At 39.6% G+C, this 25,813-nt stretch overlaps 1 protein-coding gene across 1 annotated transcript; it reads right to left on the minus strand.

Annotated features, from left to right (window-relative positions):
* Nucleotides 1-558: 558 nt before the first annotated feature.
* On the minus strand, nt 559-25,543 carry KCTD9 (potassium channel tetramerization domain containing 9). Its single transcript, XM_045853486.1, has 12 exons — nt 25,345-25,543; nt 18,782-18,903; nt 16,964-17,007; nt 14,574-14,670; nt 13,889-13,947; nt 13,555-13,683; nt 10,243-10,310; nt 10,059-10,154; nt 9,203-9,352; nt 5,085-5,190; nt 4,258-4,391; nt 559-2,453 (listed from the first exon to the last, which is right to left on the minus strand). The coding sequence occupies exons 1-12, from the start codon at nt 25,390-25,392 to the stop codon at nt 2,337-2,339; spliced, it is 1,170 nt and encodes a 389-aa protein (XP_045709442.1). The 5' UTR covers nt 25,393-25,543; the 3' UTR covers nt 559-2,336.
* Nucleotides 25,544-25,813: the final 270 nt, after the last annotated feature.

The following is a 25,813-nucleotide window of genomic DNA, read 5'->3' on the forward strand; positions in this document are numbered from 1 at the left end:
CCTTCATAAGAAAATGAATTTTTATTTCCTATTAAAACTTCTTTGAAACTGTAGTTGAAAGAACTAGACTGTATCAGAGCATAACATAAAATACTGCTCTAAACAATTATACAGCAGGGTTCTAAATTTTATCAACATAGATAATCTAGCTGACTTAGGTTTGAAAACTTTTTCTAGCCCTCCCACCCGACAACTGCATTTTTGCCTCTCTGTATAGCCATGTTTCATCACTAAGCTACTGGAAGTTTTACTATTGCCTAAGTTCCCTCCCTTCTTAAAAATTTCTCTCTAGTTGTCAAGCAAAATGTTTCAAGGAGCAATGTATTTAAATAACCTAATTAAGCTAAATGGTAATGTTCATCAGCTAATAAGTGATGCATAGTAAGTGAATTTTAGAAGGCAGTCTTTTCTTTTTTGAAATTTCGTGTTGTGAGCATGGTGGATTTTAAGGGGATCATAAAATAATGCTAAACAAATAAATTTAATGGCACTTTCAAAGAACTAATCCATAGTATGTGTAATGCTGCATTTTTTCAAAAGCAAGACAAGAGACTCCTCTCTGACATTTCACATTGTTTATTAATGCAGCATACATTTGACCCGAACCCTGCGGTTTCTAAGAAAACCACGTGCAGATCTTAGGTTACATATACAGAGGTACCCTTCAGTGGATGAACAACATGTTCTATAATTATTGAAAATATAGTACAGAGTGAAATGATTTAAATATAATTTAGGCACACATTGATTATGAAAATAGATATCTCTTAATATAATACTTCTCTGTCTTGGTAAAAATAATAAAGCAAAGAAAATAATTCATTTTTGAAATTGCTTTCCTTGGCCTGCAAAGGTCTGGCCTCACTGCCACCATGCACACGTACCTTTGCTGGAAGGAAAGCTTTGCATATGTGTATGTATATAGAAGAATGTGCTACGTAAATGTTACAGACATGCCATCCTCCCAAAGGAGACAAAGTGATTTTCAGCGGTTCATTGTCTCACCCTGATGGGTCTGGAGAATTCAGAACCCATTTGGACACAGCTTATATCCTGCTTTTGGGGGAGAGGAAAGGCCACGATTAAGTCATGGGGAAGGACAGGCCCCATCTCTGCTGCAGCAGAGACAGAATGACTGAAGAAAACCAGACTAAACGTATTAAAACCACCAAATCAAACCAGAGAATGTAAGTAAAAGAACCACAGGTGCTGACGGATTGATTGGTATTACATTTTGGACCAGCCAAATGCTTTTGTTTTTATTCACTTTTCTGGTGACTATTATCAGCTTAAAATTCCTCATTCTACACTGTCAGGTTTTAGCTGCAATTATATTGTGGTGCCTTCTGAAAGATGACTTTGCCATATCCATTCCTATTTTATAGCTTCAACTGCAGTGGATCAACACTTTGTATCTATTTCTAAGCTGGTCCTGTTTAAACGATTTGGCCACTGAATTAAATATTAGTAATGCACCTTGGTTTTTTGGTTTCGCAGTATCTTCCTATACTTGTGTTGACTGTACAAGAGGAAAGGAGGCTGGTCATGTCAGTAACAAACCTGCCCTGTCTGGCGTGAAGCAGAAGTTGCTTAGAAGGAAATTCTAAAGAAAGCTCATTGAGAAGCTCGACCTTGAGGCCCGCTGCGACTTCAGTGGACCATCACGTGCAGTGATGTCTTTCTTTCAACTCTGCCTTTCTTTCGAGTCCACAAGAATGGAGGATTTCTTTAATTTAGCTACTATTTTGTTTAAAAAAATAAACCATATAAAAAGGAACCTGAAGCGCAAGCCTTGGGGCGTCGGATGTCACCGTGCTCACACGGTGTGATAGGTAAGGCAGGAGAGCCATTGCTACAGCTTCTCATAACCTGAACAACCTCTTGTAATGTTCATGAAGCTTCACAATTTACTGATCCATATACCTCTAGAGGCTCAATAAATATACTTGTATACGTTGTGCTTCTCATAAATTAAAATTCTCAAATTTCAAGCCAAGATGGTACAATATTTCCACATCATGCCTATTTAAAAGCAAATATAATAGGAACTCTTCCCGGTCATGAAGCCAGGCAAGCCCCCTACTCCACTCGGAAGGCAGCATCTAATCTAGCTTCCCTATGTCTACTGAATGAATGCTCTTCTGGTAAAGTCAGGGTGTGGGAAAAAGTCACTTTTTTCCCTGTGCACCACCGAGAACAAGCATAATCCTCTAAATGTTTTTCTCTTTAATTTCCTTACAGTGTTATTTCTTCTACACAGCTGAGTGAGTGGAGAAATAAAAGTGATTAAGGAAAACGTCTGTTGTGTTGAGCTTCTTCCTGCAGCCTTGAAAATCTCATCTGACACTCTGTGACATGTGCAGTGGTGTCAGCATCTCTTCAAAGATAGCGCCCTTCACGTTGGACCCTCGCAGGTTGGCTTCCTGAAGGTCGCACCCAGACAGGTCGCAGTTCTGAAAGGCAGAGATGAGACACAGTAACTAGCACAGAGACTTAGGGGTCTGCCCGTTCCCTTTCAAAAATGATTCCTGGGCATGGCAGGAAAATGTTCCTATAGAATAAAACTCAGTTATTTCTGGAAAGCTTCTGTTTCAGAAGAAAGTCAGATTTTCTGGTATCTGTATTTGTTCTCTCTAGCTGACCACCAGTTAGTCATGCTCTGGCTGACCACCACAAATATATTACACACACACACACACACACACACACACACACACACACACAAGTTAAGGAGGAGCATGTCCCTTCTGATCATGTACTTTAGAAGTCATTTAAAATCCAGAATAGACTCCAATGTAGTAAATGTTACCTAAACAATTTTACCACAATCTGAGAACAACAATGGAAGGCATAAGAGAGCACAGACACTATTTTTAAAAATCTGAGAAAAAGAGATTTTACTTAACAATTAAACTGTGTAATAGGTTTTTCCATTCCTCAACCCCAACATTTTTATAGCAAGGAATTGCCTTTTTAACCCCCCAAATCACCTGTACAATTCAATGAGTCTGAACAAATGTACACAACAGTGTAACCCCCCACCATTGCTGCAAGCTGCTTTCAGATTTCCCCTGTGATCACAGAGGGACAGATGAGACAAGCCCCTGGGGATGGTGGTGGGGGCAGTGGTGAGAGAGGAAGTGACTGCACAGAAGCTTTCAGGACCCAGTGTTGACAGTTGCTCTCAGCAGGCGACCTGACCAGCCTCTGCGATCAGCCAGACACAGGGAGGCCTGGGCTGTTTACCACACTGATTGCAGGGCAGCAAAAACCAAGGAAAAACATCAGCATTTTTAGGTGATAGTAACAAACATTAAAAATTAAATACTGCTGCTTAAATAGGTTTATATCTTCAGCCTTGGGCTGGTTCTTATGCCTTAAATTTAATAAAAACTGCTACTCTGCTGCTTAGAGCTATCAAGGGAATAAGACAAAAACATTTTTAGAAAAATCAACAGCAAGCCAAATTTTAATGTACAACCCAATCTATACCAGATTTTCTCGTGTAGGGACAGGGCTATATTGCTCAATATGACAGCACCACATGTGACCATTTATATTTAAATGAATTAAAATTAAATCAAATTTAAAAACCCACCTACCACTTACACGGCCACATTTCAAGTGTTCGGCAGCCACAGGTGGCTGGTGGCTGCTGCACTGAACAGACACCCAGTGCGTCCGTGACCGCAGAGGGCAGGCCGCCTGCAGGACAGCGAGAGCGAGGAGTCGGCCCGAAGGCCACGTGGAGAAGACAGTGTCGACGAGGAAGACGACTGGGCCAATCGCAATCTCACGTTGAGATTTAAAAAGAATATGACGCCAATTTAGAATAGGCTTTCCCTAACCCTGCTTTCAAGCCTGGATATTGTTTAAATTTCCCAAGCAGTTCAAGAAAAAATCTGGCTCCATTTAGTTGTTTGAAATTAAAACTTACACAAAACAATACATTAGGTTAATAAAGCACCTATCAAACTTACCTCCATGAGAAACTAAGAAACAGACAGAAATGAAATTTCAACTTCAAACGTCAGGTGAACCTTCAGACCCGGAACTGGATCCCTGACTCAGGTACCGATCCTCCCCTGGAACTCATGTGGGTTTCAACAAGCAGCTGCAAGGAGACGTCCCTCCAGCTAAGCTGGCCTGTCGCCCACAAGTTTTTACCAGCCAACCACTTTATGGTTTCAATAAATTTTGTAGGAGGTGCTCAGTGATTCTAGAAGAACGAAACCTCTTTAAAAATTGGTGACTCACCTCTAAATCTGTTCCTGCCAGAGTCGCTCCTCTGAGGTTACAGTTCTTCAACTTTGCATTTTTTAAGGTAGCAACTCTCAGGTTAATTCCTGTCATCTGACTTCCTTCCATATCTACACCTTTTAGATTAGCACCTAGAGTGAACATGTTTGGGGATTAAATTTAACAGTATTTACAGTCATGTAACTTCAAAAACATCACAATAAAACTTCTAGGGAGGAGAATGATGATAGCGCCTGTAGCTTTTGAAAAGGATTCTGAACCTCACATCTCAGTGTCTCAGCCAACGTACATACGTTACAGTTCACTGTTCTTGAGGCGTCAGCTCATAGCATGAATTAAGAATGTTTTAGTCTGTATTTCTGAGCGAGGACTTTAATTCGGTCTTATGATAATTAGCACTTTTATAATCACCTCCGTAAGTTTATGACAAAGGAGATAAGTGCTATGTCCTCTCAGTACACGAGTAAACAAAGTGACTGGTGTGCAGATACAGTAAGGCAGTAAGAGAATGACAATACATTAAACCCAAATACCACAAAAACTATCTGCGTTTGTGCAAACTGAAGTTCTTAGTTTTGGTCAGTATGTGAGTGTGTTGTTCTGCTTGGAAGTTTATGATGTTGACATTTAACTCTCAGCTGAGGCCTCACGAACGTTTGAGGCTGGACCCCCCCAGTTGTCAGCGTGACTGCCTGAGGCTCCTCAGACGGCGCCAGAGGAAATCTCCCCGTGGTCGTGTCTCACCAGGAACAATCGCTTTGCTGGGCTTTTTACTTCCCAGTATGTTTTCCCCTTAGAAAAGGTAATTAGAGACAGAAACTCACCTTCTAAATTGGCTTTAAGACCAGAAGGATCTTCAAAATTGCACTGCTTCAGGGAGGCCCCTTCTGCATTAGAGCAGAGCATCTTGACTCCCTGGAGATTTGCACACTAGCAAACAAGAGAAAAACAGTCCATGTCTTAAGGTTCAGAATTTGTTTGAAAAAGAAAAAGTTGGCTTAAACAGTTATTAAACAAAAATGTGTTTAATTTCCACAGCTGGAAGTCTTTTTAAAAGAAATGGCCACGGCTGGCAATACAGGGAGACTGGTCCCAGGGCACCGAGTCTAAGCCGCCCGCAGGAAAGATAGGCACGTCTGGTGCTGGAGTTTCTAGTGTTTTTATACACCAAGGAAGGGGAGAGAAAGGTGAGCCGTTCTGAAAGGGTGGGAGGGGCTGGCTCTGGGACGGGCAGAGCAGAGTGGCGGGGCACAGTCTGCGCCAGAGGCAGCAGACTCGAAAGTTCACGTGTAAATAAGCAGGGGAGGCTCCTGGGGGCCAGTGGCACTTGGCTAGTTTCTCCTTTGGATAATCTCAGAAATAGCCACCTGGAAATTAATTCTAAATTCCAAAGATATACAGGAATGCAAGCAGTCTTTCATCGGAGCTACTAACAACTATTCACAAGCTAATTTCTGTTCTTTCACTCTCCAACTGCTATAACTTTTCATTGAGAATGTCTCAGAATTTTTTCTTGTCAAAGTAAAAGAAAAACTTAGAAAAAGGAAGAAAGGTTCAATATGATACACTGACAATTATTTTCTGTTCACAATCAAGACTTTTCTAATCGAACTCAAGACGAACTGAGAACTGTGTTAATAGTTCTTTTAAAAGAAACAAGTCAACAACGGCATGCCCACTTCTGGTGAAATTTAAGAGTTTGGATAAGGAAGCTGGGGAACGGAGCTCTGATGTACCTATTTCTGTTTTTATAAACTGCCCAGGACATGACAGGTGACAGCTGAAGTGTATGGAGAAGGAAAGCATAAGCTTGTTAGGGGTATGGATTTTCTCTTCCCCGTTACTGCAGCAGTCAGTCAGTGATATTCCAGACGTTCACTCATGCTATTACTACCTTCATTTCAAAGGCCAGAGTGCAGATGCTGGCAATGAGAGGCAGCACCAGCTACAACCATTAACAAGTTGTTAACTGGGTCTTCTTCTACCACCCGTTGCCACACAGCATTGGCAACCTTAAGCACCCAAATCACAGTGCAAAACACAGTAAAAAGCTAGGAAATGGGTGTCAGAATTTTAAATTATGTCAATTTATCTCAAAGGGTTCAGTGCCATCAGATCTAAACTCTGACAACTACTAGATAAGGGAGGAAGCTGTTTGTAAGGGTGATATTAACATAAGACCTTCACAAAATCCACAGAAGTAGATATGAATGTTGAAGTGTTTAAAATGGTTAAAGCACTATGTAAATGATAATTGTAGTTGTTGTACATAGAACACTGAAGAAATCTAAAATGCTAAGGCTGATCAAGTTATGGTATAGCCACACCCTCCAAGGAAAACCCTCATATCAGAAGTGCCATTTCATTACCCCAGGCTCAGCTCTGGTGAAAGGGAGGTGCCCTACCAAGAATGTAAACCACAGACGATGCAGAAGTGCACTCACGTTCCCCTCTATGCCTGCACATGGACACAAGGCAGTACAGAAGCTCAAACTGACAGGCAGGACAATGAGCCCCTAGAAGCACCAAAATACGTAGAAGATAACTGGATATTTTGGTACTTAAAAAATCCAAGACGACGGGAAGCTGATACACAAAAATATGTCTCTGGTTCTCTGCAATGCTCCGAGATGAAACAGACTATAAACGTTATCACAAGTTCCTAAGGTGATCATGTGAATGTCGTTCATGCTCAAAGCTGTACCATGGAATCTCACAAGGAAACAAACACATGAGGAGTTCAGTGGGGTTCTCTGTCTTCCCCACAGAAAGCACCTCACCCTCTAGTCATCAAACGGGAAAGCAGGTCACTACCACTGAGCACTGCGAAGTCCACTGGCACTAGAGCTGAAAGAGTTGTGCTCTCTCACTGTGCAAAGGGCAGCAGGTTTTGAGGAATGCAGTTGGGTTATTACCGTTATTTTTTAGTATAATGGTATTAACATTGTTTTTAAAATGGTCCTTACCTATAAGAGAAAAATAAGTATTTACAGGCAAAATAATGAATTTTTCAAAATCACCTTGGCTGGTGTGGCTCAGTGGATTGAGCACTGGCCTGCTAACCAAAAAGGTCACTGGTTCGATTTCCAGTTGGGGCACATGCCTGTGGGCCAGGTCTCTAGTTGGGGGCGTGTAAGAGGCAACCAACTGATGTATCTCTCACATATCAATGTTTCCCTCCTTCTCTTTCTCCCTCCCTTCCCCTTTCTCTAAAAAATAAGTAAAAAGCAACAAATCTTAAAAAATATATAGTCTATGGGGAGGTACACACAAAAGAAAATGGTTTCTGTGCTGATATTTGTTGAAGCTGAGTTATGGGGGTTCTTTATAACAAGGGGGAGTTCTTTATACTATTCTACTTTTTTCTACTTTTATACTATTCTAATGTTTGACATTTTCCAAATGAAAAAGTCATTAAGAAAATGAGGAAGAGAAAATACATGCTTTTGAGTCTAGTTCCAACTTTGTGAACAAACTGGCTGTGAGGCTTGGGCAAGTCTCCGGTTTCTCAGTCTGTAAACCAGGAGGGTCACACTCGATCCAAGTCCCTTCCAGCTCCATCATCATATCAGCCTCTAGGCGGCAGGCTAAAGCCAACAACGGCAGGCGGAGCATGAAGGAGAAACACTACCACATGGTGCGACACAGACCGGACTGCACGACGGTGATGGCAACTGAGGTCCCCCTGATGGGCAGAAGAACTGCAGGGCTCCGATGAAGATGCGGCGCCACAGCCCAGGAGGGAAAGACGTGGTGAGAAATCCGACAAGAGCGGTGGAGCCACCGAGCATGCGCCGCCGCAGCGCTCAGCACACCTGCATTTTGTGGACACTGCACTGCATCAGCTGTTTATCAGCAGTCACCCTCACATGCTAAGGACAGTTAACAGTAAGTTCTGACTTTCACAAGCCTACACATTCTGGGCAATGACTCTTCAGCATAAGCCATTTTCATCATTAATAATTAAATTTACAATTTTAAAGCACATCAGTTTATCAAATATATATATTGACCTTCACATCAATTATACCATATGGGTAGAATAAGTATTTACAGATAAGAAAATATGGTTCAGCTTCACATTTACAAGTCCTATAATTAAACAGCACTCAAAACCAGCTGTACTGAATGATCCAGACTGTTTAAGCTTTTTTTGGTCCTTAAAAACCACCCAAGCTGTCTCTTCACATTTCACTATTTGAAGACTAGGTCCTTCAAACCTTTCTTTTGTGCTGTTCATCATCTTCTTATTCTGCTACCAATTTTGACCCTTCATCATAAAATGGAACAAGGAGAGTTTAAAAAAAAAGAATGTGTATTGGATGTATATTGGTAGACTTTGTTACTACATCTAACATAAGCTTCATGGAAAAATAGGTTGTAATTAAAGAATGAAACCAAAATTATAACATTCAATAAACATTTATTCAATGACTATGAAAAGCCTGTATTATATTAAGTGTTGTTAATTTGAAAGACATACAAACTTACATAGATATGGGCCTTGGTATTAAGGAACCTAAAGTTGTTAGAAGTTAGGAGATTTCACTGTTGGTTCTACATATATCATCTACCCCCAAATCAGCACAGGTAACTGTTACATGCACACATGCATGTCCGTATGCACACACATGTAAACAGATACACATATAGATCTAGAGGGAAGGAGTGAGCCAGTTACAAAACCAACCATTTCACCGTCAGAGCCTTCAGTTTTATCAGTGTTTAAGCAAATGCTTCAGTGAAAGACAGATGTAATTTTTGCTCTTTGAGAGTACTCAACAGACCAAAAAGGAGAAAGGACTAATGGACATGGACAACAGTGTGGTGGCTGCCTGGGGGAGGGTGGTATAAGGAGATTAAATGGTAATGAAAAAAATACAATAAAAAAAGAGAATGCTCAGTAGACTAAACATTCTCTTTAACCAAAAATGATTCTCACGTCAAGCACTGATCCGGAGAGATCAGCTCGTTCAAGGTTGGCACAGCAGAGATTGGCATGCGCGAGATTGCAGCGGCTTAAATTGGCCATTTTGAAGTTAATGTATCGAAGGTCCAAGCGAGAAAGATCAGCACCACTGAAGTTTAAACCCTGAAATTAAAAACCAAACTGTCACAACATTTAAACCATCTGTTGTATTAAACTTAATTACTATAGCAAAGCCACCAAGTTTTTTAGAAACAATTGGTGGTTCAGTCTTTTGGAGTTTATTACCAAACAGGATCAAACGGAACACAGATACAGGAAATCAGTGTCATGAATGGGTTCCAGGAGAATGAACCAATTAGCATCAGAATGCAGCCTGGCTATACCTCATTTATGTGCAGCACTTTCTAAAGAGGGGTCTCAGTTAGCCACATACCCATCGACAAGTATTATTTTTGTTAAACCTAATTATATTTATTTTATTAATTCAATAATTCCACATAGTTTCAATTTTGAAAAGGCAGTATTGTGGCTTTTAAAACCTTTATTGCTATAAAACATAAATGTAAAAGTAAATGCCACAGTCTAGCCATACATAACTGTACAAACAACTGATTTTTTATTTTACTGCTGAAACTTCTATGCATTACTCAAAAAGTTCCACACATGGGACAATTGGACCATAAAAAAGGCTATTACACATCTCTTTTTTGCTAATCACTTTGTGATTACATCAATGCTATGGCTCATAATTAAATTATATCTTGCATGAAAAGGGAAAATGAGGCAAAACAAGAATCCTAGAAGAACGCAAACGTTATTCACAGATTTGCTGACACAAATAACTCTTGTAAAAATCTGCTTTAATTACCTGACACCGCAATTCTGATTTGGTTGGAGTGGCTAGCAGAAATCGGACAAATTCCTTTCGAGATATTGGTGAATGATCTTCTGGTGGTTGAGAATTCTTGAAAAAAGATATTAAGAAATTAGTGGTGCATTTTGAGAGACAGCAACAATAAATGTAACATTGGCTAGTGCAAAAAGAGCCTTACCTTTATTGCCACTTCTAGCTGTTCAATCAATGAGTCAATACCAAAAAATCTGGCTTCTTCTAACACACCTATTATAATAAGAATGATTTGACTTTTACAGAAAACTTCATTTTTAACATGTATAGAATTGTTTACATTAAATTCTCACAATAAAAAAAAAAAGAAAATCAACCAGTAGGTTATCATTTCAATACACAATAAAAATAACTCATGTTTAGAACACAATAGGATATTTTAAAATATTTGTAAAACAAAGTAAGTAGTTTACATTCAGCAAAAGAAAAAATGGAAAACTATATAAATAGAATGAAAGGCTTCCACATTTCAAAATCATTTCTGAAAAGTACTTAAAAGAAGCCACAGGCAAAAAATCCTTATCACACATTCCTCAAACAACTGATATGGCGATTTAATTGTGAATCCAATAAAAATAATTAGTTCACCTACTTTTAACATTCCATTGACCTATTCCAGTGGAGCAGATCTGAATAGGCTCATCACAAATATCTTAAACTTACTGAACTAGGAAACTATAGAAATGATCGAAGTAAACTTCAAAGCAGAAGTCAAAAGTATAATTCAGAAACCTTTCTTACAGGAGAATCAATTTTAAAAAAGATTTCTTTTTTTAAAAAAAGATTTTACTCATTTCTTAGAGAGAGGGGAAGGAAGGGAGAGAATTGATGTGAGAGAAAAACAGCAATCAATTGCCTCTTATACACGCCCCGACCGAGGACTGAGGACCAAACCAGCAACTCAGGCCTGTGCCCTGACCGGGAACCAAACCTGGGACCCCTTGGTTCATGGGACGACACCCAACCGAGTCACACCAGCTAGGGCTTTTTTTTCTATATCAAACTGGGCATGAGAAAATTCATGTTAACTTCAGGGAAACAGATAATGAAATGAAATGCTAGAAAAGTTCTCAAGTTAGTACAATAATTAAATTGAGGTATGATTTAGCTTAAAAAATATGGAAAAGATGATATGGTCAGGGAAAGAGTGTTTTGAGACAAATGAAAGAAGGCAAAGAGGGACATGATTCCCTGGAAAAAGCGAAGGCCCCCCAAGGCAGGGAGTGAAAGGAATAATGAAGGTAAACAAACATGCTGGTGACAGCACAAATTGGGAAGAGCAAAAAATAAGATTAAGTAAATGGGAAGAAGATGTATCAATTATTGCAGATTATTTTAAAGTGTGTAGTTACTTGGAGTACCTTACAGCCAACGTAGAGAGTCTGGTGGAAATTGCACTACTTAAAAACAACGTTATGTAAAATGAATCAGGAGAGAGCTCTGTTTGCCAAACACCTCAATAAATGAGCAACAGCAGAGAAATGCCACAGAGGAGAAATATGCGCAGCTTGGCAATGCCCCGAGCCAGCGCAAAGCTAGAGTCAGAGAAAGCAGGAGGACAGGAAATGCCATCAGTGCGGTGAGGCCGGGCACTGAAAGGGCCCACAGAGCCCCTGAGGCTGAGGTTTAAATGCAATCAGAATGGGAGGCCATTACAGTAAAAAGCAGCAGCGTGATACAGTTGATGAAAAGAAAAGGTTTTGTAAAAAGGTGGATCATTGGTCACTTTTATAATAATAATTTTTGCAGAATGGCTAAAATAAAAAGTTGACAACACAGATTGTAAGCTAGCAGCCCTCTAGGCTGATTGTGACATGTTTCACATGCAGTGTTTTCAAAATCAGATTTCACTAAAATTTTACATTTCCAGGTTTTCCTTAAAAAACAAAACAAAACAAAAAGCAAGGCTCTGGCACGCTAGGCCCACACCCATGGCAATAATCTGTGGAAGATGTGAAGGCACGTACACTCCTGCCACTTCTTAAATCAGACCAAATCCAGTCACTTGGAGGCATATAAATTTTGAATGTGCAACTGCAGCAGTGTGGCCAGAGGGCTCAGCCCAGGACAACAGCATCTACCTGCACTTCTGTCTGGGAGAGAGCTAGCTGCCTCTCGAGCCCTCACCCTGAAGCCAGATACTTCAGCTCCTCCTGTTCGTCCCTGGTGCTTCCCAGCTATGGTCCCTTCAGCGAGTGAGCCTGCACCCAGACCCTTTAGGAGAAGGCCTGAGTCAAAAACACCTGGCCCTTCCTCCCACCTGGAAGGCATCCCCAGTGATTTTCACTGTGCCCAGCACTGGTGCCGGGTGGGGCTGGGACCCTTGCTCCTCAGGGGGACCATGGCAGCACAGATATTCTCCCCATTCTTAAGTGCCACACATGTGGTAGAAACTAGCCCACCTCGTGTCTCTTCCCTTCCTCCCAGTCTTAATGTGATTTCTTCTTTATATCCTTACTCATGGGCATTCTGTTCAGCTAGTTTTCAGGAGGACATTGAGGGTGGTGGTTCTATAATTTAGCTGTTATTCTGATGTGGTTGTGGGAGGAGGGGGCACAGCATTCACATCCCCCTCCATCTTGACTGGAAATCTCTGTGAGTGTATTTTTAACACTCACTGGTGCTCGGAGAGACTTTCCCCAAGACTACACACCTGTGCCTCTATCTATTTCTACACCTACAGGCCAGTGATTTTCAACAGGAGAAATTTTTTCACAAGAATTTTTAACATCTGACTAGTTAGTCAGTGGCACTGACCTCTTTTCCCTTAGATTGTCAAATAAAAAAATGACAACTTACAGAAGAGTAGCCATCTGGTGTGAATGAATCAAAATTATACCTATTTTTTTTCAGATTGGCAAAAAAACACTTTTCTGGTGTGCCACAGAATTTTAGTGACTAGTTTATGCGTGCCATGAGATGGAAAAAGTTGAAAATCATGGTGTATACATTCATACACAGTTGACCCTTGAACAGTGGGGGTTAGAGGGTCGACCCCATGCAGTCAATAATCTGCATTGAACTTCTGACTCCCCCAAAACTTCAGTGGTTCTTGGGATATGTGGAAGACTAGCTGCAGGGCCCCAGCAGATACCCAAGTCCATGGATGCTCAAGGCCCTTGTATAAGATGGCACCAAACAATGCACACAGTCAGCGCTCTGCAAGCAGGGATCCCCACCCCTGGATCAAAAATATTGCTTTTGACCTGTGTTTGGTTGAATCTGAGGATGTGAAACCCGTGGACATGGAGGGCCAACTGCATATTAGTCACAGAAAACAATGCGTGTGTAAGTGGGCTCCTGTAGCTCACACTTGTGGTGTCCATGGGCCAAATGCACAAGTAAACCACTAAGATACACCTTCTGTTTATGAAAATATACTACATTAGTAAGCAAGTGAAAACATAATTAAAATTATAACCTTACAAAAATGTGAGGAATTATATTGGAAACTCACCCAGTAAATTAATGCCATCATTTACAATGAGCTGTCCATGGCGCAAGTAGTTCAAAATGGGTTCAAAGTACTCAGGACTTCGGTCAATTAAGAAAGCTCCTCTGTGGTCTTGCTTATTTCCCCAGACACCTGTTACCATTGAAACAAAGAGAGCCCCCCATAATGAAAAACCAAAGTTAGAAATTTACAGAAGAAAAACTGGGCAACCTACCAGTAAGTTTTTACTTCCGTAAAAACTATCAATATCATTAAAAATAGCAGAAGGACAAGAGACATAAAGCCACCACAGCTACAACAGGTCACACGAGACGTGAAGACCACATGCCACACTCACCTCTGTCCTTAAACATGTGGGCCAGCATACTGTCGGGCTCTTTATTCACTAAAGTGCTCCTAAGAATTCAGGGAAAAAAATTGATTTCTCCATTTGTCTTTATAAACAAACATACTTAAGTCAAGAGTATACTCGATCCCAGCTGCTCTCTCAAAAAGATGCATGCTACAACCTGGCCGGAGCGGTGCTGGGGAACAAAAACGCGCAGTAAGTTGCCATTTGTCAAAATCCCTGCTAAACTGGCACTGACTTCTGACTTACACATTGTTTTAGTTTCCTTTAATTTAAAAACGAAATCTATCCATCTAGTAAACTATTATAGCACAATAATCTTGATCTAAACTTATCCCTTATTAATATAAGCTGCTGTAGTCTTGATGAATTTCAATGCTGTTAACTTAACTAACATTGCACATATATTAATGAATACCTAAAAGGCATGTTCTAAAACACTGAAGTCATGCTTTTCATGCTTTCTCTGGAATGACTTGTAAATCATATTTTTTTTCTTTTCTTTAAAAGGAACTTTCTAAAAAAGCGATTTCCAATCACATAGTCTATTTAAGCAGCATTTCAGTATCTTCTAAGGAAATTAGCATACCAAAGAACAAAGGGTGCAGAGTGCCACCCCCCTCCACCCGCCCCGCCACCCACCCACAGGCATATACACTGCACATGCACCTACCGTGTGGTTGTAAAGTACCGCCCTCCAACGTTTAGTGTAAGCCAGTCTGTGTGGGATCCTGACAACCCTTCTGATAGTTTAGACTCTGTCTGAGGATCTAGTGATGACATGTGAAAAAGAAGAATATATTTAGATTTGGTATTTGGGAAGATGGCAATAGCATAATTTTTAAAACTAAAAACACAATAAAGGTATACCAGTGTTACTAGAACAGCCAAACTGATACCCACAGACAACATCTAAAACAAAACGAGGTGATAAGGTATTCCCACCAACACTAACAGCAGCACGGGATTAGCATCTGGGAAGGAAGAAGCTGAGAGAAACAACAGAGTACAATGATAAACCTAAGAGTTCCAAAGGAATCCCCAAATATTCACTTCACAGCTCAGCAAGTACATTTGAGAAATGCAGACTGAGAGTGGGAGGGGCATGCCCACTCCTACCATCAGTGATACAAGTCCTTTGCAGTCAGAGCTGATGAGGCTGGAAATGAACTCCCAGAACCCAGGAGCCAAAACTGCCTTTGGAGGACTAAGTCCCACACTGCAGACAAGCTGCTAGGAAAAGAATCCAAGCTGGACAAAACAGAGACAAAGAAAAAGGATTACAGCTAAAAGTCAGAAGGTTCACTATTCTAAAGAACCAGAATATATCAGAAGGTGAGTTCCATATTTTTTCAACACTTCATAAAAACCACAGGAAAGGGAGCTCTAGGGCCCTGAAATGAGAAAAGCTTTCCTAAGTCAGCCTTCCCTTCTCAAATTACAGAAAACTAACTTCAAATAAAAATGAGCACCAGAAAAAAACTGAGATCAATTCCATATCAAGTTTTTAAAAAGAATAAGAGCTACGTTCCTATGAAATGTACCAGAAGGAAATGCCCACAAAATAGATTAAAAACTATAACCTAATAGTCCAAAACATTCTAAAAGAAGTGAATTATAGAAGTTATAAAAGAATAACATAAACCAGAATTACAGAATTCAGAAAAGAGGTGAGACCTCATGAGACAATGAGAAATAAAAAGACAATTTTGGAAATGAAGATTAAACTAGACACACAGGAGTAAATAAACACAATAATAATGCCTTAAGCAAATGAGTAATTATGTGACATTATTATTCTATCATTCTCAATGTCCCTGAAAATCAAGATTATTGATGTGGAAGAAAGGAGCTGTAACACAAAAGTTAAATAAATATTTATAATCCTAGTTACATACCAGAAGTATTAGCATGAACCCATGAGATAATAGGAAATATATTATGTTATATATAAAGGTTTATATCATAAGAAATATATACATATAAACTTTATATCTGGCTAGCATGTATTTCCAACTCTATCCACTAAAAAGCCTAGTAACCATGGTGCATCTCACTAAAAGAAATCAAGGCTTCTTGGAGAAATCGTCAATCAGTGTCTAGGACAGGAGAAGTGTGAGGTGAAACACCTTGTTACCCCAGACAGTGAAGAAGCTATAAAAGACCGATGAGGTTGTGTTAAAAGGGCTTGGAGAGGTTTCTCTGGCCCAGAACAGGATAATCCAGGCATCAGTTAATGCAGAAGATGAAAATATACCAAATACTTTTAAGTCCAAGAATTCATAAGGATAAAACAAAAACAAACACCAATTGATCACTTTTTATTTTGTTGTTTGTATGTATGCAGTGAACCAATTAAGTGACCAGTGCCTGCCAACCAAAGAAGATCAGAAAAAATGTTCTGCTCCCAAGTAGAGACGGAGAAGGGTACGCACTAACTTCCAAGTTGCACCCTGCCGTGTGGTGATCCAGAGAACCACCTCCACTCACCAGCTACAACTGCTGTGATGGCTCAAAAAATACTGAAGTATGCAGGGTGTGAGCATGTGGAACCAATATATCAAATACTTGTTAAAGGACATGCACTGTCTTTAAGCCTTACACAACTGTGGAAGCTTGCTTCTGAATCAAAGGGCAGTGTGTGCACATATGTGTGGCCGACACCAAGTGATTTCTGACTGATTTGCTCTGACCACTCTGACGGAGTGTTAAACATTACGAATGCTGCAGGGCATGCTTAAAGCTATGTAACATTAACAGAGAAATCGTGACAACCTCTATGAAAGAGAAAATTTCAAAACAACTATAGTTTCTGCAATCCAAACTACCCTATCATATCATGTTTAATGAATAAAAGCATGTATAAGATAAGGTATCCATAGTAAAATGTAACCCTACAAGTAAATTTAAAAATTTAACACGCACACCCAATGCAGAATCAAAAAGTGTATGAAGATCTGAATACTAGCACAAAATACTTTTTAATGTTAAGATAGGTAAAAGATGTCATTCTATCTTTTTTTATTTTGGCAGACAAAATTGGCTTTTAAGGAAGTCACTTACCAATGAATGGTTCTCCTTCACACACAAACAAAACATCATCATCCCTGGGGGAGATCAAAATTTAAAAAGCCGCCATCAAAATCCAGAAATCACATTAATTATCTGCTGAATACAGGGGCTGTTCTTTAGAATTACGTAGATTAGACAGGTTTTGCTATCAATCTGTATCTCGAAATTGACTCTGTAAATTCCCAGTGCTTTCTTTAACTGCCTGATTTAACTGTCTTTGGATTTAAATTCCAGTAAGAGCCTGTACAGGAAAGCACTTCTGCAATGGAAAACAAACAAACAAACAAACAAACAAACAAAACAAAACCTGCTATACAAATTACAGAATTCAGCTTTCTTATCTATTGAAGCATGTTCAATGGACATGACTAAAGCCAGCACCAACTTTACTTTAACTCTGCAACCCTAAATAATTTACTGGGGTTTTCTCCCAAATCATCAGCTGCTCCGTGCTTGGGTATGAAAATAAACTTTTGTATTAAATGTAGGAAGAATACAGCTAGAAATAACTGCTGTAAACACTCACTACTCTACACCGGCCACCCCACCCCAAACATAAATGACTGCACACAATCTGAAATCCTGGATTATCTGTGCACATCCCCTCCTGGCCCCAACCCATCCCACCATCACTATCGAACAGGCAGGGTTTATAGTGCGGGAAGCTTATGACCTCTCTGCTGCAGAAGTTTTTACCTCCTATAAAATATCACAGGAATAGAGTAAATTTTCCTTAGAAGCAGAGTCTGTGCTTGTTAAGAAGTTTAGGTTGATGTAAATCATTCAACAATGTGACTCAGTTACTTTACACATAAAAACTGAAAGAATCTGGAAGGTATTGAAAAACTAAGAAATTCTTCTACTTTATTTGGATTTTAAATCTGTATCTCTTAAGTTTATAGTCTTTTCTACTTGCTCACCATCCCAGTTAACTCTTTAAGACTAATATGATAATTTGTTCTCTTCTCATTAACAAAATTGATAAGTAACTGTATGAACTGTAAGTCATTTAAGTTTTCAGATGTTGAGTTTCTTCATTTCTAAAATGAAGGACTAGAAGTGATTAACTTCAAAGGCAGTACATCTCTTATACTGAAAGGCCATTCTGACCTGGAGTTAAATGAAAATTAAACTTTGTATACTATATTCTCCATCAATTAGAAAAAAAGCCCATTCATGCTTTGCCAGTGAAGTGAGACCACACACCTGGCACACTGTCAGTCACTTGTGTCCCATCCCATCTTCGTTAAGCCTCAAAATTCTGTGATTCAATGAGGATGGAATGAGGTGAGCTAGATACTTGTTTTAAAGAGATTAATTCTGCCTGCAATATTTAAAAACCAAAACCCAAAAAACAAACCAAAAACCACTATTGTGGTGGATCACTGGTGAGTTAACACTGCTTAGCAAGTTTTCACCAAAGTAGATCTCTGTCATGTTTTTAAAACTCAAAGCATTTGTAGGAAATCAACTGAATAAACAAGCACATAAATTAAAAAGATCAATTTGATTTCTAACATTAAAAAATGCATGTCTTATTAGTTCCATCTCTAGTATCATAAGGAAATTTCTCATAGTCATATATGAACTATGCAGAAAAACTATCAATACATTGGAATGTACTAACAATTTTCTGATAGATACACCCTAAGTTCAAATGATTTAAATTCCAAAGAGCAAATTCTAGGCAATAATTTGCCAAAATCCCAAACTCTTTAACAGTGATTAAACCATTGCATCAGGGAAATTAGCATAGCATCAAGTAGCTAAGAGCCCATGGTAGAAAGCTTATAAAAAGGTGAAATTTACCTGATCAAAGCAATATCATCAATCAGTCCACCTTTCCCATTATACACACTAGTGGCTTTTATGCCCAGTTTGCTGCTGGCCACAGAAAGCAAATCAGATAACGTCCCATAGACAGCGACCACCTGTAAAACACACCAGATTAATATGAACAATTTACATAATGCACTTCATCACTCATAAATTATAAACCATCACACTATAAACAGGACTAAAGATTATCATGTAAAAGGAGATTTTGAGAGGTTCTTAAGAGTCCCTTTTTCTTCTGTGACTCAGTTATTAGTGCCTTATATAGTTGAAATCTGAAACTGGAGTCAGAAATTGCGTCTGACTAAAAACAATCTACAATCACAAGGCGTGTTAGCGTTCTAGTTCTGCAGACCCACACTAGAATGTAGTCTGACGTTTCCAGCTATTTGTTAACTGGAGACAGTCATTTAACCTCTTTATGCTTCTGCTGCTTTTCCCAGAAATGAAGAAAACTGTTGCACCTACACCAGAAGGAGGTCATGAGGATGACATACTTTGATGCATGGTAAGAGCTTAGCAAAGTGCCTGAGACCTATTAAGTCTTTATGATGGTTTTACACTATTCTTTTGTCATAGGAATGGTTTATTTTTAAAATAGGGATGATTGCCCTGGCTGGTGTGGCTCAGTGTATTGAGTGCCAGCCTGCAAACCCAAGGGTCACCGGTTCGATTCCCATTTAGGGCATATGCCTGACAACCACACGTTGATGTTTCTCTCCTTCTCTTTCTTTTTCCCTTCTCTCTAAAAATAAGTACATGAAATCTTTTTAAATTTTTTAAAAAAATGCAAAGGAGCAAGAGATTGACCAAAGCAAATACATAACAACTTTTACAGTCTGCAAAGTACTATGGGTAGGAGGTAAGAAAATCCTCCCTTTCAACCTTAGCATCCTTATCATAGCTGTCAGTATACTAGAATTTTCTAGCTAGATCTTTCTCTTTCTTCTCTTATTTATCTCTGCTTCTTATACAGCTCTATACATGGCTTTATTTAGCTTTACATTACCCCTGCCCACCCTCACTCACATCAACTTTCTCTTCAGCATTTCCTTTCATTTCCCCTTCAATTGGCCATATCATAAAACAGATGCAAATTTAATGCATGTTCATATAATGCACCTCTATTTAATTATTACAGTGTAATGTTTTGTGTGACTTTTCAAAAATACATAGAATTAAACTTTTTTACTTCCATGTGACTGGCTTATCTTTCTTCCTGTGGATCAGCTGTCTCCTAATGAAAATAAAGGCTACCCACCTGTTCCAAAAACGCCCTGTCCAATTTGGAAGCCACTAGCTAAAAGAAGGTATTTCAATTCTAACCTACTAACATTAATTAAAAGTTAAAAGTCAGTGACCCGTCACACTACCCATATTTCAGTGCTCACAGGCCACATTAGCAGTGGTTGCCATGTTGAATGGCGCAGATATGGAGTAGATAAGAAGTATTCCACAGAGACTTCTTTTGGACAGCGCTGTTCCAAAGAGCAGAGTAAAATGAAGAATAAAGAAATACCTATTTTAATTCTGTTAGGCTTGACTATGCCATAGCAATGCACAGCAACAAAGTGATAGGATCCTACTCTACAACCTGTTTGTTTCATACAAGGGGATGAGCAGCTGCCTTCTTTCCTTTCTTCCCCACTGAAGTCAGATTTGATTCTAAGATAGGAAGAAACCTGTACATAGAGTTTTGTGATTCTTAGGGCAATCAAAGCGCAATCGGAGATTCCTCGTAGATTGCAAAACTAACTACTCAGGAACACATTGTAGGTACCAATTGAGTTTAATTTTTAATTTATTATCACGAAAACAAGCCCTAATATAGTATCAAACACAATTTGGCATTTGACTGAAATGTCCTGATCTGACTTTCTATCTAGGCTGTAATGGTTTGATGAAAAGGTTTTAATTTGTAAAAAGCCAAGCGCTACCCTCCTCTCTGCAGCCAGAAAATAACCACAGCCAGTTTAAAAAGGATCCACAGGATTAAGTGTTACATTGCCTGGCTTATGGTAGGCCTTTGACAAATATTTCTTAAATCTGGATGAAATTTTCATTGCTTTCAGATTGTTGAACTAGAATATGCCTTTTTGTGTGTTAGTTATATTGTCTTTCCCACTGACATACCAAGTTCAAACACACAGTACATAATATAAATGCAATTCTAGATGATAGTCATAAAACTACTAAAAGTGGCTGACTTTAGATAATGGAATTATGGTTAACTTATTTTCTTGTGAGTTTTTCTATTTTGTTTTCCAGATCTGTTACAACAAACTTGTGTTACTTATTCAATAAAGGGCAAAAGTTATAATTTACTGTAAGGTCACCATTGCTCTAGATACTTGTTTTTGAAATAAAAGTTATTTGTTGCAGTTTACAGTTAATCTAGCAACTGACAACTTCCTTTAAGATCATCAAAGGTCCATCAAATGGAGAAAATAAAACTTAAATTAATGCAAAGAACCTTATAATTCTGTAAATTTTAAAATTTCTCTTAAATTGGACCAATATATCTATTTTCCACTTGGAGGGGATGCTTGGCATTTGTTTTTCAGCTAGATCACTTTAGTCTGACTCTGTTGGGCATATTAATACTAACATATGAGATGAAATTTTATTGCAAAATGAATATTCTGAAGCTCTTTTATATAAACTAATCAGAATACCAGATTTAAAAAGTCTACTTAAAAAAGTTTTAAACAGACTGGTACATGATGCACCTTTCCTTATCTAACAGCTTTGTTGGGAAAAGCAGCAATGGAAATCTTGTACATCATGGACTCAAGTTCTGGCTGTTCTATACGAAGTCTCCTTTAGTCCCCATGGAGAGCCTGAGCATTTGTAAAATGATCGTGCTTATGATGGCTATTTGCTTCCTGTGTGTTTTACTCCCCAGTGTGGACCTGAAATTTCCATGTCATGGTGGAAAAAACTTTAATAACTTAAGCACTATCTTAAGCCTAGAATGGAAGCATTCTGTGGAATAAATTGAGAAGCATGTCTATTAAACTTTATGGCCACTGTAATATACTATTTAATGTAATCTCTTCTAAATTTCAGATCCTATGACAAGTGAAAGCTATCGGCCAATTGGGAAAGTAAATGGTATACTTATGCTAGCAGGACTTTTTAGTTTAATGGAAGTTTTAAGTTTGCCTTTATTTATTTTTTAAAAGTATTTATTTATTTTGAGAGAGGGGAAGGAAAAGAGAGGGAAACATTAATGTGTGGTTGCTCCTCAAGCACCCCCTACTGGGGACCTGGCCAGCAACCTAGGCACATGTGCTGACTGGGAATCGAACCAGTGACCCTTCAGTTTGTAGTCTGGTACTCAATCCACTGAGCCACACCAGCCAGGACCAAAAATGACTTTAAACATAAAAAGAAAAAAATCTCCTGACCAGGTAGCTCAGTTTGGTAGAGCATCATCCCGATATGCCAAGGTTGTGGGTTCAATCTCCAGTCAGGGCAACTACAAGAATCAACCAATGAATGCATAACTACGTGGAACAACAAATCAATGTTTCTCTCTCTCCTCTCCTCTCTAAAATCAATAAGTAAAAATTTAAACAAACATAAAATAAAGATGGTAAGGGAAAACTTTCTGAAATTGTCTTCAGGTACTGGGAAGTATTTTTAAATGCTTGCTAATTGGGATGACCTCATCATTGGCTAATATTTCAAAGAAAAATACATCAACAGTTATTAAATAAGACTTCAAACAGTCTTCTTTAAAATCTGGTGCTTTTTGACTTCTCAGAGCCAGAGAGATCCACTATTTTTTAAAAAGCTGCTAGTTTATATTAGGAGAAGGGGCAGCTCTGTCATTTTTTCTTGTTGTTTATTTGGGTTTTGCAGGGTTAGTATTTTCTTCAATCTGCAGCTTCTTTGAAGGAATCTTTTAAAGCCTCTTGGCATTTTGGTAAGGGTTAAGTCAGTTAAAAATGGGTAATACCAATCTTAACCTGGCCCTTGTAAGCTTACATACATTACAACATGCCAAAGCAACCAACCCAGTGAAGAAGCGTCTGTGTGAAAGAACACACTCTCTTTCTCTCAGAAGACTTGGGACCAGCCACGTCCTCTGAGACACATTCGGCGACTAAAATCACCTGTGTCTTTCCAGAATGAAAAAAAATCAAGTTTTAACATTATTTTATATTTTATAATAAAATCTGTGAATCAGAGGTATAACATTTTTTCTTAAACCCCACTGGACCCTCTTGTACAGCTTCTGTGGTGCACCATGTCATCAGGGAAAGCACTTGTAGAAAACATGCAGCCCTTTCTGCTATATCAAAACACGCATTAGTGTCACTTCATTGTTTATTCACTAATCACACAGAAAAGGCATGGTGAGCATATGACATTGACCCTGCAGTGATTCTGTACCTCCCCAGTGCCAGACCCTGCAGTGATTCTGTACCTCCCCAGTGCCAGGCTTTGCCTGGCAACCACTGAATAGGCTTTCTAGGACATCAACTTACTTGAAAAAACAGACATTCTTATGACCAGAAAACCAAAATACAAGTTAGGTAAATAAGGAGATAATGGAAGTGACACAGATACTCCAGCTGCCGGATGGGAAAATCAAACTCTATTTGGCAGTGATGCTTTTTTCCAGCACATTTTTCATGAACATCATGTCATGATTATGCCATCCTGGCTAACACAGTCACTTTACATAAAATTGCAGGCCGTTATGTATTATCCTGCTCTCTTGTGTCAAATAAGAGTAATTCTAATACTTTTTTTAATCAGTGAAGAGGAAACACTTTGGTGCAGAATATGTTTTCCAGTTGAGTGGTAAGGATTATGGCATAGATTATTTTTAATGGTGACTTATACTAGTATTTTCCAGTTTGGGTTTTTATGACCTTTTTAACATGAACGTTTATCTTTAGTTATTTGAGATGTGCTCTTCCAATTTTCTGAGGTTCTCTAGCAAAATATATTTAAAGGATATAAACATTTAAATCCAAAATCTAACAGAGTCAACACTTGATAGCTTAAAAAACTTATTAAAGATAATATGGCAAGACTAACCCTGCCAATCTTTGACAAGAACAAAATTCAATGGTTTCAGAAGAAATTTACAGCATAGTTAAATATTTACACCTGGGTCTAAACATCTTGCCTTTCATGGGATAACATAGCAGAGATGTTGGATGAAAAGGTCAATCAGAGGGGTCTGCTTCTGAGAACATATTACAGCTATAACTTTGGATATACTAAATTTTTCTTCTAATAACAATATAAGTATTAGATTGTCAATGTAGTTAACAGACTAAACAGGCTCAGAAAAAGTTAATGGTCAAAAATAATGTAAATCTTGGCAAACATCTTTTGAGGCAGCATTTAGGAAAACTCAAAAGCTTGCATTTATGCCAGTTCTGTTTTATGTGGGTATTAAATCTCTAAGACCAGAAGAACACAAAATTATAGGTAACAAACTACACTGTGGTTCAAATTTTTAGAGCACGTTTACTCAACACTGCAGAATAGTTGGTAAATCATTTTTTATACCGTGGCACAATTACACTATTTAGAAATTTAGAATGTTTCCAAAATACGCAGGAGACAAAGTATTCCCGCAAGCAATACAAGATTAATATACCTTAACCTTAGACTCTAAGGCTTAGTTATTTCTAAATGTCATTTAGCTACTCCGTAAATGTCTGCCTTGAACAGTCAAATTTTCCAAAGCTGTGGAACAACTTTCTTGGGTGGGGCAAGAGCTGAGAAGGAAAAGGATTCATTTTGGCATGCTTGGGCGTTCCAACAATATTTAGTACCACACCCTCAGCAAAGGCTTAACAGCAAGGAATAATGTCAAACTGATCCCTTTGATAGGGGCCTATTGTCACAGTCCCCTAAAGAACAAAAATAAGGAGAGATTTGAAGGAAAAAAAAGGGGTACAGAAGTTTGGCGACAGCGGGGCTTGGTGGACCTAAAAGAGGAAACCATCAAGAAAATGCTCCTAATTTTCGAGCCTCTCTTTGACCTAGGATATAGAAGAGTATTTCATTTACCCACTGATAGTTTCTTTTTACCCGATCAACCTCGCGTGCCTTAGTTACCACCACTTCTGGGGCAGACCATTAGTCAGCACGAAGGTGGAAACAGGCGCCTTTTCTAGCCTTCGGGGGGAAGGCACGGGAGTCTTCTGGGAGGAGACGGCAGAGAAACATCAGCACCTCGCACTTAGGTGACAGCGGCCCTCCCAAGCCCTCTGTTCTCTCGGCCCCACACCTGGACTTGGGAACCATTAAGCACAATTTGACCTGCGCCAGTCCTCGGGGAGGCTGGGGAGTCGAAGGGCAAGCTCGAGGTAGGAATCGGGGGCTGGGAAGAGGCCACGGGGACCCAACCATCACTTCCTGGACACTTCTTACCACGGAGCACGCCCACCTCCCAGCCCCTCTCCCCAACTTCAGCCCTCTGCCTTGCGAGCCCGCTCCGCACTCCGCTGCCCTGGCATCCCGCTGAGGGGCCCGCCTCGCCTCCTCCCGACCGACCCCCTTACCTTTCCATTCTTGGGGCTGCCGTTAAGGAACAGGGTCACCCGCCTCATCGCGCTGTCCCCACTGGGTCCTGAGTGAGTCGCCACCCTCCCACCTGGCTCTCCTCCCACCTTTTTCTCCCGCCCTTCCCCTCCCTCCACCCACTCGGTCTCTCCTCCCTTCGCCACCTTCCTTCTCTTATTGGCACACACGCACACACATGCACGCACTGTCGGTCCCACACCCCTAGGTTGGCGGGTCCTCCTGCCCACCCCGCCCCTGGACTCCTTAGCCAGCCTCGGGCCCTTCCCCCAACACCCCCCAGAGTGACTCTAAGCTCCACCAATGAACCGGAAGCGTCGGCCAGAACTCCGCCAATCATCACCTTGTATTGGGTGGGCTCATACTAACTCCGCCTAGGTGGAGGGAGAAAAGAGGGGCTGCTGTCAAGCAGACGGGAAGGGTTATCAACCAATCAGAGCAGAACCTGGA

The sequence above is a fragment of the Phyllostomus hastatus genome, unplaced genomic scaffold (genome assembly GCF_019186645.2).
Source record: "Phyllostomus hastatus isolate PE091 unplaced genomic scaffold, TTU_PhHast_1.1 phas_contig_98, whole genome shotgun sequence".
Lineage (NCBI taxonomy): Eukaryota > Metazoa > Chordata > Mammalia > Chiroptera > Phyllostomidae > Phyllostomus > Phyllostomus hastatus.